The 21,887-nt window shown below is 42.1% G+C and overlaps 1 protein-coding gene across 1 annotated transcript in view; it reads right to left on the bottom strand.

The window, feature by feature from the left end:
* The window catches only part of LOC308082033 (transient receptor potential cation channel subfamily M member 1-like), a gene marked incomplete at both ends in the record, with an annotated part of 90,593 nt that overhangs the window by 61,251 nt on the left and 7,455 nt on the right, over positions 1 to 21,887 (bottom strand). Inside the window, 6 exons of the mRNA XM_080423644.1 lie at positions 1,129 to 1,303; positions 4,498 to 4,522; positions 7,765 to 7,911; positions 8,248 to 8,372; positions 11,959 to 12,172; positions 17,346 to 17,529. Coding sequence (XP_080279770.1) covers positions 1,129 to 1,303; positions 4,498 to 4,522; positions 7,765 to 7,911; positions 8,248 to 8,372; positions 11,959 to 12,172; positions 17,346 to 17,529 — 870 coding nt within the window. The remainder of the gene's footprint in view (positions 1 to 1,128; positions 1,304 to 4,497; positions 4,523 to 7,764; positions 7,912 to 8,247; positions 8,373 to 11,958; positions 12,173 to 17,345; positions 17,530 to 21,887) is intronic.

Below are 21,887 nucleotides of genomic sequence, written 5' to 3'. Positions count from 1 at the left end.
CAATAACAGCTGTCAATCATCACCCTGACTACAATAATGTCAGCTGTCAATCATCAACCTGACTATTACAATGAAAGCTCTGAATCATCATTCTGATCACACAATGACAGCTGTCAATCATCACCAATACTACAACAATGACAGCTGTCAATCATCACTCCCGATCACACAATGACAGCTGTCAATCATCACCCTGAGAACACAATGACAGCTGTCAATCACTGTCACTCATTACCCATCCATCCACCCAGCTGGGTGATTTCTGAGCATGTGATGGGAACTTAAATAATAATACAAATGACTTAGAATACAATACTTCATATATTACCAGCCAAGGATTATGAATAGGGGTGGGATGATATGGGTATCTGTGGTGATATTAGGCCCTCCATAACAATAATATCGCGATATTCGATATATTGCGATATCACAATATATTGCATGAAATTTCACCAACGATATATCACGATAGTCCTTGTATTCAATTCATAAACACATAAAATAGCACCAAACTGTTCAAAATCATCATCACACAAATTCGGAAAAAAACGTATCACAAAAATAATATATATATATATATATATTATTGTTTTTTTCGGCAGTATATCGATTATTTATCGCGGGAGAAAGTATCGCGATATATCGCGATATCGATATATCGTCCCACGCCTAATTATTAAATGCATCACTTGTACGCCAAGAACACAAATCTGCGTTCTATTTAAAATAAATATATATTTTGAAAGTTCCACAAGGGGCGCTCTAACACAGCTTAGGAATGATCCCTCGTCACTCAGAGAAGCAGTAGACGGATGTGACGTCATTCCAAAAAAACAGACATCCATCCACCCTGACTATAGGATTTTTAGAAAAACACTCCTAACTCTGTTTATTGTTTTTGTGATGAAAACCACCCGTTTTCAACGGGCCTTAGCCTCAAAATGGCTGCTCGCGGTTGGAATGTTATCATTCCAGTGGATATCAAAGATCCCTCCTCCTACCCACAGTTTTTTTTACACAACGTGGCTTCCACAGCGTTTCAAAGATTGTCTATTTAAGGTAATTACGCTGGCAAGGGGATAAAAAACGATGTTATAATGATAAAAGGTATTTGTTTTGGTGACTCACCCGTCTTCCTCACAGTATCGATGTGCGAAGGACAGGATGTCAGAGGCCCGCCCACTTCCGTCACACAGCACCACGGGAACGGGAGGCTCCTCCCTCAGAGACTCCAACACTATGCTGATGACGTTAGGACCGCCCTCCAGGACCAGACAGACCAATGGGACGCCCTGACCCAGACCTGACACACACACACACACACACACACACACACACACACACACACACACACACACACACACACACACACACACACACACACATACATAATAAAGTTATTGTGGGAGTCGTCACGGTGCCCTTGCCTGTGGAGAAGCTGGTAGACAAAGTAAGTGACACCTTTGAGCAGGGGTGTGGTCATGGGTTGTGATTAAGATGACCTGGATGGTTAGGATGCTATGGATAAAACCAACATCCTCTCTTCAGAACCACATGGTCTCTGATAGACCTGGTGGCCAGCAAACTGACACTGTGGAGCCAACCCAGGGTACAGCCAGGAAAGGAAAGAGGTGCACCACCTATTTAGACGTACTGCGGGGTGACAGCGGAGCCAGTAGGAGGTGCACCACCTATTTAGACACACTGCAGTGTGACAGCAGAGCCAGTAGGAGGTGCACCACCTATTTAGACACACTGCAGTGTGACAGCAGAGCCAGTAGGAGGTGCACCACCTACGTAGACACACTGCAGTGTGACAGCAGAGCCAGTAGGAGGTGCACCACCTATGTAGACACAATGCAGTGTGACAGCGGAGCCAGTAGGAGGTCCAGCACCTCTGTAGACACACTGTGGGGTGACAGTGGAGCCAGTAGGAGGTGCACCACCTACGTAGACACACTGCAGTGTGACAGTGGAGCCAGTAGGAGGTGCACCACCTACGTAGACACACTGCAGTGTGACAGTGGAGCCAGTAGGAGGTGCACCACCTATTTAGACACACTGCAGTGTGACAGTGGAGCCAGTAGGAGGTGCACCACCTATTTAGACACACTGTAGTGTGACAGCAGAGCCAGTAGGAGGTGCACCACCTATTTAGACACACTGCAGTGTGACAGCAGAGCCAGTAGGAGGTGCACCACCTATGTAGACACAATGCAGTGTGACAGCGGAGCCAGTAGGAGGTCCAGCACCTCTGTAGACACACTGTGGGGTGACAGTGGAGCCAGTAGGAGGTGCACCACCTACGTAGACACACTGCAGTGTGACAGTGGAGCCAGTAGGAGGTGCACCACCTACGTAGACACACTGCAGTGTGACAGTGGAGCCAGTAGGAGGTGCACCACCTATTTAGACACACTGCAGTGTGACAGTGGAGCCAGTAGGAGGTGCACCACCTATTTAGACACACTGTAGTGTGACAGCAGAGCCAGTAGGAGGTGCACCACCTACGTAGACACACTGCAGTTTGACCTCCTACTGGCTCCCCTGTCACACTGCAGTGTGTCTACGTAGGTGACATCCCCTACGTAAACACACTGCAGTGTGACAGTGATCAATAGTTCATGTCTTGTCATGTCATGTCTTATCTTACCATATCTTGTCTCATGGTTAGGATGCTATGGATAAAACCAACATCCTCTCCTCAGAACCACATGGTCTCTGATAGACCTGGTGGCCAGCAAACTGACACTGTGGAGCCAACCCAGGGTACAGCCAGGAAAGGAAAGAGGTGCACCACCTACGTAGACACACTGCAGTGTGACAGTGGAGCCAGTAAGAGGTGCACCACCGACGTAGACACAATGCAGTGTGACAGCAGAGCCAGTAGGAGGTGCACCACCTACGTAGACACACTGCAGTGTGACAGTGGAGCCAGTAGGAGGTGCACCACCTACGTAGACACAATGCAGTGTGACAGCAGAGCCAGTAGGAGGTGCACCACCTATTTAGACACACTGTATTGTGACAGCAGAGCCAGTAGGAGGTGCACCACCAACGTAGACACACTGCAGTGTGACAGGGGAGCCAGTAGGAGGTCACAATGCAGTGTGTCTACGTAGGTGGTGCACCTCCTACTGGCTCCGCTGTCACACTGCAGTGTGTCTACGTAGGTGAAATCCCCTACGTAAACACACTGCAGTGTGACAGTGGAGCCAGTAAGAGGTGCACCACCTACGTAGACACACTGCAGTGTGACAGTGGAGCCAGTAGGAGGTGCACCACCTCTGTAGACACACTGCAGTGTGACAGTGGAGCCAGTAGGAGGTGCACCACCTACGTAGACACACTGCAGTGTGACAGTGGAGCCAGTAGGAGGGGCACCACCTCTGTCACCACCTACGTAGACACACTGCAGTGTGATAGTGGAGCCAGTAGGAGGTGCACCACCTACGTAGACACACTGCAGTGTGACAGTGGAGCCAGTAGGAGGTGCACCACATACGTAGACACACTGCAGTGTGACAGTGGAGCCAGTAGGAGGTGCACCACCTACATAGACACACTGCAGTGTGACAGTGGAGCCAGTAGGAGGTGCACCACCTACGTAGACACACTGCAGTGTGACAGTGGAGCCAGTAGGAGGTGCACCACCTATTTAGACACACTGCAGTGTGACAGTGGAGCCAGTAGGAGGTGCACCACCTATTTAGACACACTGTAGTGTGACAGCAGAGCCAGTAGGAGGTGCACCACCAACGTAGACACACTGCAGTGTGACAGGGGAGCCAGTAGGAGGTCAAACTGCAGTGTGTCTACGTAGGTGGTGCACCTCCTACTGGCTCCGCTGTCACACTGCAGTGTGTCTACGTAGGTGGTGCACCTCCTACTGGCTCCGCTGTCACACTGCAGTGTGTCTACGTAGGTGACATCCCCTACGTAAACACACTGCAGTGTGACAGTGATCAATAGGTCATGTCTTGTCATGTCATGTCTTATCTTACCATATCTTGTCTCATGGTTAGGATGCTATGGATAAAACCAACATCCTCTCCTCAGAACCACATGGTCTCTGATAGACCTGGTGGCCAGCAAACTGACACTGTGGAGCCAACCCAGGGTACAGCCAGGAAAGGAAAGAGGTGCACCACCTACGTAGACACACTGCAGTGTGACAGTGGAGCCAGTAGGAGGTGCACCACCTACGTAGACACACTGCAGTGTGACAGCGGAGCCAGTAGGAGGTGCACCACCTACGTAGACACACTGCAGTGTGACAGTGGAGCCAGGCTCCTCACTGACAGGTGAGTCAGTAGGATACAGCAGCAGTGACAACACACATAAATATGTGGAGGAAATAATTGGCAAAACGACTAAATTGAGGAGAAACAAACAGTAGATGTGTTTATATATTAATGAGATGTTTAATTAACTCACGCGTGTTAATCTTCTGTAATGAGATGTGTTTAATATTAATGAGATGTTTAATTAACTCACGCGTGTTAATCTTCTGTAATGAGATGTGTTTAATATTAATGAGATGTTTAATTAACTCACGCGTGTTAATCTTCTGTAATGAGATGTGTTTAATATTAATGAGATGTTTAATTAACTCACGTGTGTTAATCTTCTGTAATGAGATGTGTTTAATATTAATGAGATGTTTAATTAACTCACGGGTGTTAATCTTCTGTAATGAGACGTGTTTAATATTAATGAGATGTTTAATTAACTCACGCGTGTTATTCTTCTGTAATGAGACGTGTTTAATATTAATGAGATGTTTAATTAACTCACGTGTGTTAATCTTCTGTAATGAGATGTGTTTATATATTAATGAGATGTTTAATTAACTCACGCGTGTTAATCTTCTGTAATGAGATGTGTTTAATATTAATGAGATGTTTAATTAACTCACGTGTGTTAATCTTCTGTAATGAGATGTGTTTAATATTAATGAGATGTTTAATTAACTCACGGGTGTTAATCTTCTGTAATGAGACGTGTTTAATATTAATGAGATGTTTAATTAACTCACGCGTGTTATTCTTCTGTAATGAGACGTGTTTAATATTAATGAGATGTTTAATTAACTCACGTGTGTTAATCTTCTGTAATGAGATGTGTTTATATATTAATGAGATGTTTAATTAACTCACGCGTGTTAATCTTCTGTAATGAGATGTGTTTAATATTAATGAGATGTTTAATTAACTCACGTGTGTTAATCTTCTGTAATGAGATGTGTTTAATATTAATGAGATGTTTAATTAACTCACGCGTGTTATTCTTCTGTAATGAGACGTGTTTAATATTAATGAGATGTTTAATTAACTCACGCGTGTTATTCTTCTGTAATGAGACGTGTTTAATATTAATGAGATGTTTAATTAACTCACGCGTGTTATTCTTCTGTAATGAGACGTGTTTAATATTAATGAGATGTTTAATTAACTCACGCGTGTTATTCTTCTGTAATGAGACGTGCTTAATATTAATGAGATATTTAATTAACTCACACGTGTTAATCTTCTGTAATGAGACGTGTTTAATATTAATGAGATGTTTAATTAACTCACGTGTGTTAATCTTCTGTAATGAGATGTGTTTAATATTAATGAGATGTTTAATTAACTCACGCGTGTTAATCTTCTGTAATGAGATGTGTTTAATATTAATGAGATGTTTAATTAACTCACGCGTGTTAATCTTCTGTAATGAGATGTGTTTAATATTAATGAGATGTTTAATTAACTCACGCGTGTTAATCTTCTGTAATGAGATGTGTTTAATATTAATGAGATGTTTAATTAACTCACGGGTGTTAATCTTCTGTAATGAGATGTGTTTAATATTAATGAGATGTTTAATTAACTCACGGGTGTTAATCTTCTGTAATGAGACGTGTTTAATATTAATGAGATGTTTAATTAACTCACGCGTGTTATTCTTCTGTAATGAGACGTGTTTAATATTAATGAGATGTTTAATTAACTCACGTGTGTTAATCTTCTGTAATGAGATGTGTTTATATATTAATGAGATGTTTAATTAACTCACGCGTGTTAATCTTCTGTAATGAGATGTGTTTAATATTAATGAGATGTTTAATTAACTCACGTGTGTTAATCTTCTGTAATGAGATGTGTTTAATATTAATGAGATGTTTAATTAACTCACGGGTGTTAATCTTCTGTAATGAGACGTGTTTAATATTAATGAGATGTTTAATTAACTCACGCGTGTTATTCTTCTGTAATGAGACGTGTTTAATATTAATGAGATGTTTAATTAACTCACGTGTGTTAATCTTCTGTAATGAGATGTGTTTATATATTAATGAGATGTTTAATTAACTCACGCGTGTTAATCTTCTGTAATGAGATGTGTTTAATATTAATGAGATGTTTAATGAACTCACGTGTGTTAATCTTCTGTAATGAGATGTGTTTAATATTAATGAGATGTTTAATTAACTCACGCGTGTTATTCTTCTGTAATGAGACGTGTTTAATATTAATGAGATGTTTAATTAACTCACGTGTGTTAATCTTCTGTAATGAGACGTGTTTAATATTAATGAGATGTTTAATTAACTCACGTGTTAATCTTCTGTAATGAGATGTGTTTAATATTAATGAGATGTTTAATTAACTCACGCGTGTTAATCTTCTGTAATGAGACGTGTTTAATATTAATGAGATGTTTAATTAACTCACGCGTGTTATTCTTCTGTAATGAGACGTGTTTAATATTAATGAGATGTTTAATTAACTCACGCGTGTTATTCTTCTGTAATGAGACGTGTTTAATATTAATGAGATGTTTAATTAACTCACGCGTGTTATTCTTCTGTAATGAGACGTGCTTAATATTAATGAGATATTTAATTAACTCACACGTGTTAATCTTCTGTAATGAGACGTGTTTAATATTAATGAGATGTTTAATTAACTCACGTGTGTTAATCTTCTGTAATGAGATGTGTTTAATATTAATGAGATGTTTAATTAACTCACGTGTGTTAATCTTCTGTAATGAGACGTGTTTAATATTAATGAGATGTTTAATTAACTCACGTGTGTTAATCTTCTGTAATGAGACGTGTTTGATATTAATGAGATGTTTAATTAACTCACGTGTGTTAATCTTCTGTAATGAGACGTGTTTAATATTAATGAGATGTTTAATTAACTCACGTGTGTTAATCTTCTGTAATGAGATGTGTTTAATATTAATGAGATGTTTAATTAACTCACGTGTGTTAATCTTCTGTAATGAGACGTGTTTGATATTAATGAGATGTTTAATTAACTCACGTGTGTTAATCTTCTGTAATGAGATGTGTTTAATATTAATGAGATGTTTAATTAACTCACGTGTGTTAATCTTCTGTAATGAGACGTGTTTGATATTAATGAGATGTTTAATTAACTCACGTGTGTTAATCTTCTGTAATGAGACGTGTTTAATATTAATGAGATGTTTAATTAACTCACGTGTGTTAATCTTCTGTAATGAGATGTGTTTAATATTAATGAGATGTTTAATTAACTCACGTGTGTTAATCTTCTGTAATGAGATGTGTTTAATATTAATGAGATGTTTAATTAACTCACGTGTGTTAATCTTCTGTAATGAGACGTGTTTGATATTAATGAGATGTTTAATTAACTCACGTGTGTTAATCTTCTGTAATGAGACGTGTTTAATATTAATGAGATGTTTAATTAACTCACGTGTGTTAATCTTCTGTAATGAGATGTGTTTTTCCAGCTGTCGTCTCAGGCGGACCTCAGCTCCGTATTTCCCACAGGTCCCGTTGTCACTCAGGATGAAGTGGGAGTGGGAGGAGTTTAGGACCGACAACTTAGACAGAGGGTTGGACATAGTCTGATACGACCTGGTCACCTGCACACACACACACACACACACACACACACACACACACACACACACACATACACACACATACACACACACACACACACACACACACATATACATACACATACACATACACATACACATACACACGCACACGCACTCGCACACGCACACGCACACAGACACAGACCAATGAGGTCTCAGCTTCATAGTTAGGTACTGACATCCTGACCAATGAGGTCACTCATTGGTACTTACATCACGACCAATAAGGTCACTCAATGTTACTTAGATCTCGACCAATGAGGTCACTCAATGTTACTTAGATCTCGACCAATGAGGTCACTCAATGGTACTTACATCTCGACCAATGAGGTCGTCTTTGTTTTCGATGATGCCCCAGGGAGCGATGCCTATGGCCCAGACCTTTCCTCTGGACTTAGAGGAATGGTCCTTCAACGCATCGCCCACGTGCCGGATCACTCCTAGCAACCAATGACAGGAGAGAGTTCAGATGAATCCCTCCTAACAGCCAATGAAAGGACAGTGTTAGATGAATCACTCCTATTTGAACCAATGAAAGAAGAGCAGTGGTCCTTCAATGCATCGCCCAGAGGGCTAGAGGGCGCTCTTTGCCATCCTATGACTTCCTGAGAAGAGTAGAGCCGGATATAACGTGATCACAACAAACCCAGATATAACGTGATCACAACAAACCCAGATATAACGTGATCACAACAAACCCAGATATAACGTGATCACAACAAACCAGATATAACGTGATCACAACAAACCCAGATATAACGTGATCACAACAAACCCAGATATAACGTGATCACAACAAACTCAGATATAACGTGATCACAACAAACCAGATATAACGTGATCACAACAAACCCAGATATAACGTGATCACAACAAACCAGATATAACGTGATCACAACAAACCCAGATATAACGTGATCACAACAAACCAGATATAACGTGATCACAACAAACCAGATATAACGTGATCACAACAAACTCAGATATAACGTGATCACAACAAACCAGATATAACGTGATCACAACAAACCAGATATAACGTGATCACAACAAACCAGATATAACGTGATCACAACAAACCCAGATATAACGTGATCACAACAAACCCAGATATAACGTGATCACAACAAACCCAGATATAACGTGATCACATCAAACCCAGATATAACGTGATCACAACAAACCAGATATAACGTGATCACAACAAACCCAGATATAACGTGATCACAACAAACCCAGATATAACGTGATCACAACAAACCAGATATAACGTGATCACAACAAACCCAGATATAACGTGATCACAACAAACCCAGATATAACGTGATCACAACAAACCCAGATATAACGTGATCACAACAAACCAGATATAACGTGATCACAACAAACCCAGATATAACGTGATCACAACAAACCCAGATATAACGTGATCACAACAAACCCAGATATAACGTGATCACAACAAACCAGATATAACGTGATCACAACAAACCCAGCCCGTCCACATATATATATCTACATATATTTATATACATATATAGACATATATCTATCTACCATATATACATAAACCCAGCCCATCCATCTAATGGTAAAGGATTTAGAAACATAAAATGTTCTGCTTTCTTGTTTTTTGGCGAGAACAAGCTGAGCTGTATTATTATATTATATTATATATATTCAACAGCCAATAACTAAAGAACGGAGGGTCGTGGTGCTTCTTTTTTCTCTGATGGAAGCAGAGACACTCCTTGAGGAGAAGGAGAAGGAGAAGGAGAAGGAGAAGGATGGAAGCAGGGACACTCCTTGAAGAGCAGGAGAAGGAGAAGGATAGAAGCAGAGACACTCCTTGAGGAGCAGGAGAAGGAGAAGGATAGAAGCAGAGACACTCCTTGAGGAGCAGGAGAAGGAGAAGGATAGAAGCAGAGACACTCCTTGAGGAGCAGAAGAAGGAGAAAGATAGAAGCAGAGACACTCCTTGAGGAGCAGGAGAAGGAGAAGGATGGATGCAGAGACACTCCTTGAGGAGCAGGAGAAGGAGAAGGATGAAGCAGAGACACTCCTTGAGGAGCAGGAGAAGGAGAAGGATAGAAGCAGAGACACTCCTTGAGGAGCAGGAGAAGGAGAAGGATAGAAGCAGAGACACTCCTTGAAGAGCAGGAGAAGGAGAAGGATAGAAGCAGGGACACTCCTTGAAGAGCAGGAGAAGGATAGAAGCAGAGACACTCCTTGAGGAGCAGGAGAAGGAGAAGGATAGAAGCAGAGACACTCCTTGAGGAGCAGAAGAAGGAGAAAGATAGAAGCAGAGACACTCCTTGAGGAGCAGGAGAAGGATGGAAGCAGAGACACTCCTTGAGGAGCAGAAGAAGGAGAAAGATAGAAGCAGAGACACTCCTTGAAGAGCAGGAGAAGGAGAAGGATAGAAGCAGAGACACTCCTTGAGGAGCAGGAGAAGGAGAAGGATGGATGCAGAGACACTCCTTGAGGAGCAGGAGAAGGAGAAGGATGAAGCAGAGACACTCCTTGAGGAGCAGGAGAAGGAGAAGGATAGAAGCAGAGACACTCCTTGAGGAGCAGGAGAAGGAGAAGGATAGAAGCAGAGACACTCCTTGAAGAGCAGGCGAAGGAGAAGGATAGAAGCAGAGACACTCCTTGAGGAGCAGGAGAAGGAGAAGGATAGAAGCAGAGACACTCCTTGAGGAGCAGGAGAAGGAGAAGGATGGATGCAGAGACACTCCTTGAGGAGCAGGAGAAGGAGAAGGATGAAGCAGAGACACTCCTTGAGGAGCAGGAGAAGGAGAAGGATAGAAGCAGAGACACTCCTTGAGGAGCAGGAGAAGGAGAAGGATAGAAGCAGAGACACTCCTTGAAGAGCAGGAGAAGGAGAAGGATAGAAGCAGAGACACTCCTTGAGGAGCAGGAGAAGGAGAAGGATAGAAGCAGAGACACTCCTTGAGGAGCAGGAGAAGGAGAAGGATAGAAGCAGAGACACTCCTTGAGGAGCAGGAGAAGGAGAAGGATAGAAGCAGAGACACTCCTCCGTCTTTTTCTACACTCTGTGGAGCGAAACATTCTGTGACTCATGAAAGGTTAGTAAAAACGCTGTGTATTATTATTATTATTATTATTATTATTATTATTATTATTATTAATCCATTTAGACCGGGAAAGCATCTGACTGTCATTTCAACATTTCTTTGGCTTAGATTTATTTTTTCTTTCAAAAATAGCAGATATAGCACCGAGTGCCAGGCTAAGAACTTGTAGATTTGCCTCTTTTTTTTAAAATCGTGAACATGTGTGCAGATCTTTGAATATATATATTTTCAAGTGAACATTTGTAACTAAAATCTTTGCCTCTGGGGGTTCCTGGAACAACATATTGTGCAAACGTTTAAGAAATATATATTAAAAGATTTGCAAAAATGTTCACGATTATTCAAAAATAGCAGATCTACAAGCTCATAGCGGCACCGCAATCTTAAAATGACACAGATGTGTTCCCGGATTGAGTGTATTAATGTATAAACCTACCAGTACTGACTCCTCTAATGTTATAGTTCATATAAACCTACCAGCACTGACTCCTCTAATGTTATAGTTCATATAAACCTACCAGTACTGACTCCTCTAATGTTATAGTTCATATAAACTTACCAGTACTGACTCCTCTTATGTTATAGTTCATATAAACCTACCAGCACTGACTCCTCTAATGTTATAGTTCATATAAACCTACCAGCACTGACTCCTCTAATGTTATAGTTCATATAAACCTACCAGCACTGACTCCTCTAATGTTATAGTTCATATAAACCTACCAGCACTGACTCCTCTAATGTTATAGTTCATATAAACCTACCAGCACTGACTCCTCTAATGTTATAGTTCATATAAACCTACCAGCACTGACTCCTCTAATGTTATAGTTCATATAAACCTACCAGTACTGACTCCTCTAATGTTATAGTTCATATAAACCTAACAGTACTGACTCCTCTAATGTTATAGTTCATATAAACCTACCAGTACTGACTCCTCCAGTGAAGATCCAGGCTCCGGTGGTAACAGCAGCTTTAATCAGTCCCTTCCCAAACACCTGTTTGATCTTGGGTTGCAGCTCAAAGTTCTGCAGGCCTCCGTGAACGCTGATGAGCAGCGTTGGTAGCTCCAGGCCCCACTCCTTCACCATCAGGTGCAGCAGGTTGTCAGGCTTGGAGTCGTACGACAAGCGGATGTACTGAAGGAGAAGAAAAGGACAAAAAAACACAATAATGCATGATAATACAGATATACAAAACACTATCATGTACAAGGAGAAAAAGGAAGAAAACGACAGTGGACTGAAAAATGAACCCTGTCAGTACAATGGCCTTTCAGGCCAGTTTGGAAAGAAAACTCCCTGCCTGGGCAACAGCAATAATAAAACCTCTGCTGACCAACCGGAGGTTCAGAGTTCACCTCAGACAGAATAACAAAATAAACTGCGCTGCAAGCTCGCTGGTGCAAAATGGGGGGCGGCAGCCTCCACACTGCGCACCTCAGCACTGGTATGTATATACCATTGCATATTCTGCAGCAGAATATTGTGCCCGTCTGGTCCAGGACATCCCATACGCACCATGTGGACATCCAGCTCAATACAACTATGAGAACCATAACCGGGACTATTCGCTCAACACCACCCCCCTGGCTCTTATCAAACATAGCTCCTCCACATATCCGGCGAGCAGCATTTACTCAAAGGATGCTTCAAAAGTCCAAAGACTCTCCCCATCAACCAATCCATGCAGACATCTACAACCCACCCACTGCTCAACGTCCAGCTAGACGACTCATTTGGAAGAACACCCCACCAGCTGAACTCACCATCCAATCAGCTTGGGAAAAGGAATGGGAGTCCAAGGAGGTCCCAAACAAACATCTGGTGTCAGACCCCAACCAACAGGTCCCTGGCACCAACCTCCCCAAGGAGACAGTGGTCTACGCTCAATGGATTCAGAACCGGACATCATGGCCCCTGCTTGGCCAGCCTTCATGGGGCAGTATAGCCCAAGCCCACTGTGTGCTTGTGGAGAGGAGCAAACTATGGAGCACGTCATAGAGGTTTGTCCTCTCCAAACACTGAAAGGAGGATTAGCCAGGAGGAGTCATTCTCCATACAGCAGACCAGGAGGAGTCATCCTCCATACAGCAGACCAGGAGGAAACTGCTTGGCTTAAGGACTTTAGCTTTAGCTAAATAAATGTAATGGATCGTGTCAGGACATTCCACAGGGCATAGTGTCAGGACATTCCACATTATGGTGGCAGAGTAGTAGAATTGTTCTAAATGTATGAATGGCTCAGAAGGTGTCGCTGTTTCCACTCCTGCAGGTTGCAGAAGTACTAGCACTCCATTCAAGTCAATGGGACTTTACACTTCATTTTATTACCGTAGTAATCAATGCCTGATTTGTAGACCGGCTACCAAAACGAAGTCCATCTCCAAGCTTGTAATTCGGCTATTTTTAGACGGGTGACGAAGTCCCGTCTCTACAAACAGCTTTGAGGCATTTGGCCATAGCCCCGCCCCGCTATAAAACATTTGGGGAGTGCATGCCCACAATTCAACGTCAGAGACAGAGAGAACTGCATTTCAAGGCCAGACACAGTCTGGTCAGGTCGCTAATCTGCCATGAGCGCGAGGCTGCGCTGGCCTGCGCTGTTGCCCTATCTCTGCAGTCTGCAGCCAGCGAAATTAATACATTTTACATGCACTGCTAGGTTGGATTGGATATGCTACTTGTCTTAGTTGGATTAAACCCAAACAAGTGGCTCAATATTAGCCACATATTCTTGCTAGTCAAAACCTCTCCCTCCACTGTAGGCCTATAGCTCTGACAGCGGAGGGAGAGGTAGGGGCTATATGTTGTGCGCAATAAATAGCAGATCTACAAGCTCACAACGCATCATGAATAGGACGCGTTGTGAACTTGTAGATCTGCTATTTACGGCATGCAACACGAAGTATGTTGTGCTCCGTTCCCCCTCTCGTGACTGTGTACCACCGCCCGGCCGGGTCGGTCGGGGGAGGTCCGTGTTGTAGGAGCGTTGTCGTTACGCTCAAGGGACATCACATCAGTGTGCACTAGATGTAGGCTATACCCAAACACGTTGACATGCCAATCTTCCTTAATAAAACATATGTAGACTAACTAGCAGGCTGGTCGGCTGTGTGTGAGCCTGTGCCTTCCGCAGTTGAGCTGCGCTATAAGACGCAAAGGAGCCTAAATGAATGTATCCTACTACTATTTTGATAAACATTCATCCTGTGCATTTCTCACTTCGTGTTGGGTTTGTGGACCATCAAAACTGTATTTCAGCCTTAGGCTACATTGTATAAATGAATAAATTAATTAAGAAATTAAGAAAAAAAAAAAAGAAAAAAAACGTAGTAAAACTTAAACTCCTCTCTCACACTCTTCTCCACTGCCCATGTCCCGCCTGACCGCGTTGTGAATGTCATGTAAGCATGTAGGAGCTTGGCTAATCAGAGGTAATAACGTAGGACGCGCAGCTTGTCAGTCACAACCCCCCCAGTTCGCCCTGGAATGTCACCAGTAAAGCTTAACCACTTGCTTCACATGTTAAATAGGTGTCCGGAGTATTTTTGCAATATATTAGTCCATATTTTTCAATTAAGAAGTGTTTAAATCCCGTCTGTGACCGATTCTGTCGGAAGTTCCCAATGGGCTGTACTGACGGGCGCATCTGGTGAAAGCCAGAATTACACTCAATGTAAACAGGAATTAAACGAGGGGGGGAAATGGCGTTCGTCCACAGACGGGATTAAAACACTTCTTTATTGAAAAATATGGACTAATACATTGCACAAATACTCCGGACACCTAGTTAACATTTGGGGCAAGCGGGTAAGCACCTTATATTTTGCATTTGTACATGTTTGGAGAAAAAAATATCAAATTTTAAAAACGGCCAATTACTCGATTTAAAAAAAAATAAGTGCCATCGAACGAAGCTTCGAATATTAGAGTTATTTGTGTCAGCCCTAATATACACACACACACACACACACACACACACACACACACACACACACACACACACACACACACACACACACACCCACCGTATATCTAGGTGTGCCCTGGGATCTTTTGGCTATGCCAGGTGTGCCTTGGCACCAAAAAGGTTGAGAAACACAAGAATCAATATATCAACCAATAACTGTTATTGGTTGATATATTGATTCTTGTACCATACCTCCTCAAGTCCATCTGTGCTTATTACCAAGATGTTTTACTGTACCAATTCTTAATAGTTAATTATTGCAATAGAATCCCAATCAATTGTAATGTAAACATTACAAATGTAATAACAAATTCTAAACAACTTCTTATCAGGTAACAACTACATTATTCTTGTAACTCATGTCTTGCATTACCAATGCTGGCCAAATCAATCAACTACATGGCAGAAAACACAAGCATCACACATCCCACTACCCACTACATGCCTGACCTCGCAAAAAAAAAAAAAAAGCTCCCACAGACGTACAGTGACTGACCTGCTTCACACTGTCACCCGTCTACACATGACATATTATGTCATACTTCCTTGTTTTAGCATGACGCTTAGTTCTACTGGATCTCTTTTCCACTAGTCTTAGTTATACTGGATCTCTTCTCCACTAGTCTTAGTTCTACTGGATCTCTTCTGCGCTAGTCTTAGTTCTACTGGATCTCTTTTCCACTAGTCTTAGTTCTACTGGATCTCTTCTCCGCTAGTCTTAGTTCTACTGGATCTCTTCTGCGCTAGTCTTAGTTCTACTGGATCTCTTCTCCGCTAGTCTTAGTTCTACTGGATCTCTTCTCCGCTAGTCTTAGTTCTACTGGATCTCTTCTCCGCTAGTCTTAGTTCAACTGGATCTCTTCTCCGCTAGTCTTAGTTCTACTGGATCTCTTCTCCACTAGTCTTAGTTCTACTGGATCTCTTCACCTCTAGTCTTAGTTCTACTGGATCTCTTCTCCGCTAGTCTTAGTTCTACTGAATCTCTTCTCCGCTAGTCTTAGTTCTACTGGATCTCTTCTCCGCTAGTCTTAGTTCTACTGGATCTCTTCTCCACTAGTCTTAGTTCTACTGGATCTCTTCTCCTCTAGTCTTAGTTCTACTGGATCTCTTCTCCGCTAGTCTTAGTTCTACTGAATCTCTTCTCCACTAGTCTTAGTTCTACTGGAGCTCTTCTCCACTAGTCTTAGTTCTACTGGATCTCTTCTTCACTAGTCTTAGTTCTACTGGATCTCTTCTCCACTAGTCTTAGTTCTACTGGATCTCTTCTTCACTAGTCTTAGTTCTACTGGATCTCTTCTCCACTAGTCTTAGTTCTACTGGATCTCTGCTCCACTAGTCTTAGTTCTACTGGATCTCTTCTCCACTAGTCTTAGTTCTACTGGATCTCTTCTCCTCTAGTCTTAGTTCTACTGGATCTCTGCTCCACTAGTCTTAGTTCTACTGGATCTCTGCTCCTCTAGTCTTAGTTCTACTGGATCTCTTCTCCTCTAGTCTTAGTTCTACTGGATCTCTGCTCCACTAGTCTTAGTTCTACTGGATCTCTTCACCACTAGTCTTAGTTCTACTGGATCTCTTCACCTCTAGTCTTAGTTCTACTGGATCTCTTCACCTCTAGTCTTAGTTCTACTGGATCTCTTCTCCTCTAGTCTTAGTTCTACTGGATCTCTTCACCTCTAGTCTTAGTTCTACTGGATCTCTTCTCCACTAGTCTTAGTTCTACTGGATCTCTTCTCCTCTAGTCTTAGTTCTACTGGATCTCTTCTCCACTAGTCTTAGTTCTACTGGATCTCTTCTCCTCTAGTCTTAGTTCTACTGGATCTCTTCACCTCTAGTCTTAGTTCTACTGGATCTCTTCTCCTCTAGTCTTAGTTCTACTGGATCTCTTCTCCACTAGTCTTAGTTCTACTGGATCTCTTCTCCGCTAGTCTTAGTTCTACTGGATCTCTTCTCCTCTAGTCTTAGTTCTACTGGATCTCTTCTCCACTAGTCTTAGTTCTACTGGATCTCTTCTCCACTAGTCTTAGTTCTACTGGATCTCTTCTCCTCTAGTCTTAGTTCTACTGGATCTCTTCTCCGCTAGTCTTAGTTCTACTGGATCTCTTCTCCACTAGTCTTAGTTCTACTGGATCTCTTCTCCTCTAGTCTTAGTTCTACTGGATCTCTTCTCCGCTAGTCTTAGTTCTACTGGATCTCTAACATTTGAGGCTAGTTTGTATTTTCTTGAAGGAGGTTTCAGTATATTTAGTCATAGTTTTATCATCATGGCTTAGTTTTTTAAGTTCTTACTTATTTTTAGTCAATGGAAAAAGGTGGTTTTGACTAAATTAACCCTGTCAGTACCATGGCCTTGTTGACGTGCCCTCCTCCCTGGAACTCCACGGTGCCGTAGGTGTCGGTAGGCGTGGCCTGAGTGTGTTTGACCATCGACCAGCGCTCTTGAGAGGCGGGGTCGACCACAAGCCCCTCCTCCTTGGAGCCGGGGGGCGGGGCCACGTGCTGCAACACCAGCTGACCACAGCTGCACCTGAAGAACAATGATCAGAGTTAAAACACCTGAAGAACAATGATCAGAGTTAAAACACCTGAAGAAGAACAACGATCACAGTTAAAACACCTGAAGAAGAACAATGATCAGAGTTAAAACACCTGAAGAACAATGATCAGAGTTAAAACACCTGAAGAAGAACAACGATCACAGTTAAAACACCTGAAGAAGAACAATGATCAGAGTTAAAACACCTGAAGAACAATGATCAGAGTTAAAACACCTGAAGAAGAACAATGATCAGAGTTAAAACACCTGAAGAAGAGCAACGATCAGAGTTAAAACACCTGAAGAAGAACAACGATCACAGTTAAAACACCTGAAGAAGAACAATGATCAGAGTTAAAACACCTGAAGAAGAACAATGATCAGAGTTAAAACACCTGAAGAAGAACAATGATCACAGTTAAAACACCTGAAGAAGAACAATGATCAGAGTTAAAACACCTGAAGAAGAACAATGATCACAGTTAAAACCCCTGAAGAAGAACAATGATCACAGTTAAAACCCCTGAAGAAGAACAATGATCACAGTTCAAACCCCTGAAGAAGAACAATGGCCCGGATTCATAAAGGGATTTACGACCATATTTTGTACGTACCGGCATTTAGGACAAATCCTACACCTGCAGTCGGATTCATAAAAGTTTTTTGGTCTGTGTTTTGTGCGTCAGGTGAGCCCCGAGGCTGTCTTACCAGGGCTGAAATGTACGTATGTCTTTAGAATGCTTTATTCTTCATGCCAAAATCAATTACAACAGTGGCAAACCTCAAATGAAATATATATGTGCCCAACATTTGTCAACACATATATATAATAAATAAAAAATAAATGTCAAACGATGTATTGCTTGTAGCCTATGCATAATATAGACATGATGTAGATTCCACCGCTTTTGATTTATTTTCTAGGCTATCAGTTCCATTTAGAGCTGAATTATTACTCTGGTCCATAATCGGATAGCAGCGTTCCACTTGTATGCCCTGGATTTATTTTCAACATCTTTTTACCTGGTAAACGTGAGCAATGTTATATCCTTTCCAGGTTATTAGTCTATTATTTGCTGGCGGGGTTAAACCTTGTAAACATTACACATTACGTTCAGCTGATCCATCGTGCAATAGTGGTACTCGCTTCCAAACAGATCAGAATGATGTTCAAGTTCTCTGTCAGTGTCAAGGCAATGCGGCCGACAGCTGTAAATTTGGACGAGAAGTTAAACTTCTGCAGCTCCGGTGTTGCCAGATTTTGTGAGAGAAATAAGCAACCAGGTCTATGAAAATAAGCCCAAAAGAAGCAACTGGCACTTAGGCTATTATAAGCACTTTAATTAAACCGTTGTAAGCTTGTAGATCTGCTATATTAAAAAAAAAATCTTGTAATTAAATGTGGAATATTTGGAAGATTTTTTAAACATTCTAACAACACAAATCTGCCTCCATCTGGCACAAAACATTTTCAGATGGGGCTTATAGGGATAAATTAGCCTACATATAGATGGGTTTCCGCACAACGTCATCACAGAGCAGAGTACGCAATCTGCGCATGCCTGGGGTAGAACGAACCGGAAGCGCACTTCACTCTGTTGTTGTGTTCGGGATTTAGATAGGCATAATGCTGCTATTATAGGCATAATAGGCATAATGCTGCTATTATATACAAACAGATCCAACTTCCGACAAATCATTTTGATTGAGTAAAGAAGATATTACAAACTGCATAATTTAATCTACTTTCATTAAACCCGGTGAAGACCATTTCTTTTATGAATGTACATTTGACTAGAGCTGCTGCGGGTAATAGCGCCCTCTATAGGCTCACCCCTCCACTGCGCGCGCATCATCCTCTCATGTTTACAAACAGGAAACCCATCTATTAACTTGGGGGTCCATGACATAAAAAATTTGAGAACCACCGGTTAAAACAATTCAACAATTGTGAAGCAAGCCCAAATAACCAACTACACTTTAGAAACAAGCCCAAAAAAACGCACCCCACTGCTACCAATATTTACAAGCAACTTTACAGAAGAATAAGCGCAAATTCGCTTATAATAAGCGGACATGGCAACACTGTGCAGTAAAGTGACGTTAAAGTTGGATGCTGTTGATAAGGATAAGGATAATTCCTTTTAACAAGTCGTTCATGAAAGTCCTTAAGGTCTTGTTTCCAATGAGAACCTGTGAGCAATTAGGGGTTAAGAGTCTTACTCAGGGACAAATTTAATTTCATTGACACATATGCTGGCCTGGCCTGGAATCGAACTTGCGGCAACCAGGGCCTCTGGCTCCCTAGGCGGGCTCACTAAACATTCAGCTATGGCCGCCCCATAATGGATGGATGCAGACTTCGACATTAATCAGCTCCTACACCTGGTCATACGCACCTCTCTGGGCTATACGAACCCCTTTGTGAATTACACGTCCGTTTGTGAGTACCAAAAATACGACCTCCTTTACGAACTTTATTTACCCCATATTTACGACCCTCTTTATGAATCCGGGCCAATGATCACAGATAAAACACCTGAAGAAGAAGCTTGGGGTTTCTGAGGGGAGTAGCCTACACAAATCAAAAGGAGGAATTGAAAAAATCCCCAAAAGGTCCCCAAAAAATCAATGGAGGACAAAGTACTCAATTGTCCACTTTTGTATTGGCACATACCAATAAAACAAATGTTTTGCTAGATAACATTGCATTGTTTTCATTACAGAAATGAACCAGTTGTTTGGCAAACAGAGAGTTTATATCTGGAATGTCAGTGACATAGACACAGGTACATTCATGTCCTCAATAAAAGACTGAATAAAGGTTAATCTGTTCAGGAATTCATCCTCAAACTGACAAGATTCTTAAGATGTATATATGTTTAAAATGCTTTCTTCTTGCCATTAAAACATATGTCTAATCAACTGGCCCAATCAACATTTAGTCTTGGTGGATTCACCAGCACCATGGAGGTGAATTGTATTCAACTCGTCCAGATCGGGTTTGGCAAGCCTCGTTCAACAATGTGTCAACAGTCAAAAGTCTTAATTTCTCTGCAGCACTATCAGACGCCATGAACTCTCTTCCCCTCATGCATGCATGTATGTTTGTATGATGTTCTGTTTTCATTTTATATTTACAATTTACAATTACAATTTAGGCATACAGAGCGACAATAAGAAAGGAAAACACAAGGTAATACATCAAATGCAGAGAAATAGTAATCTAGGATCATTTGTAAACCAATAACATATCATCAGTCTAGCAGTAGAATATCCAAAAAATCTAATAATCTGTACATTGAAACTACACACACTATAGGATACCAGGTCAACAATGACCTGGCATCTGTCTAAATAGCATGCTATCTGAGTTACATTTTAGACTTTGCTTAAGCCTGCAAGGTCGTCGTGTTACAAGTGCTACGGGCTGAGGGGGAGTCTGAAGAGGTGAGTCTTACGGCTGAAGATTGGGAGTGAGTCTGCAGTTCTAATAGCAATGGGGAGTTCATTGCACAGTTTGGGAGCCAGAAGAGAGAAGAGGACATGTGGAGCGTTGTCCAGGGTGTTTTAGAGAAGAGAGAAGAGTCTAGGACGTGTGGAGCGTTGTCCAGGGTGTTTTAGAGAAGAGAGAAGAGTCTAGGACGTGTGGAGCGTTGTCCAGGGTGTTTTAGAGAAGAGAGAAGAGTCTAGGACGTGTGGAGCCTTGTCCAGGGTGTTTTAGAGAAGGGAGAAGAGTTTAGGACATGTGGAGTGTTGTCCAGGGTGTTTTAGAGAAGGGAGAAGAGTCTAGGACATGTGGAGCGTTGTCCAGGGTGTTTTAGAGAAGGGAGAAGAGTCTAGGACATGTGGAGCGTTGTCCAGGGTGTTTTAGAGAAGAGAGAAGAGTCTAGGACGTGTGGAGCGTTGTCCAGGGTGTTTTAGAGAAGAGAGAAGAGTCTAGGACGTGTGGAGCGTTGTCCGGGGTGTTTTAGGGAAGGGAGAAGAGTCTAGGACATGTGGAGCGTTGTCCAGGATGTTTTAGAGAAGGGAGAAGAGTCTAGGACATGTGGAGCGTTGTCCAGGGTGTTTTAGAGAAGAGAGAAGAGTCTAGGACGTGTGGAGCGTTGTCCAGGGTGTTTTAGAGAAGAGACAAGAGTCTAGGTCGTGTGGAGCGTTGTCCGGGGTGTTTTAGGGAAGAGAGAAGAGTCTAGGACATGTGGAGCGCTGTCCTGGGTGTTTTAGAGAAGGGAGAAGAGTCTAGGACGTGTGGAGCGTTGTCCAGGGTGTTTTAGAGAAGAGTCTAGGACGTGTGTAGCGTTGTCCAGGGTGTTTTAGAGAAGAGTCTAGGACGTGTGGAGCGTTGTCCG

The sequence above is a fragment of the Gymnoscopelus braueri genome (assembly GCF_963280865.1).
Source record: "Gymnoscopelus braueri genome assembly, chromosome: 1".
NCBI classification, from domain to species: domain Eukaryota; kingdom Metazoa; phylum Chordata; class Actinopteri; order Myctophiformes; family Myctophidae; genus Gymnoscopelus; species Gymnoscopelus braueri.
Note: the sequence above shows the minus strand (reverse complement) of the source record. Positions and strands in the feature narration are given on the sequence as shown.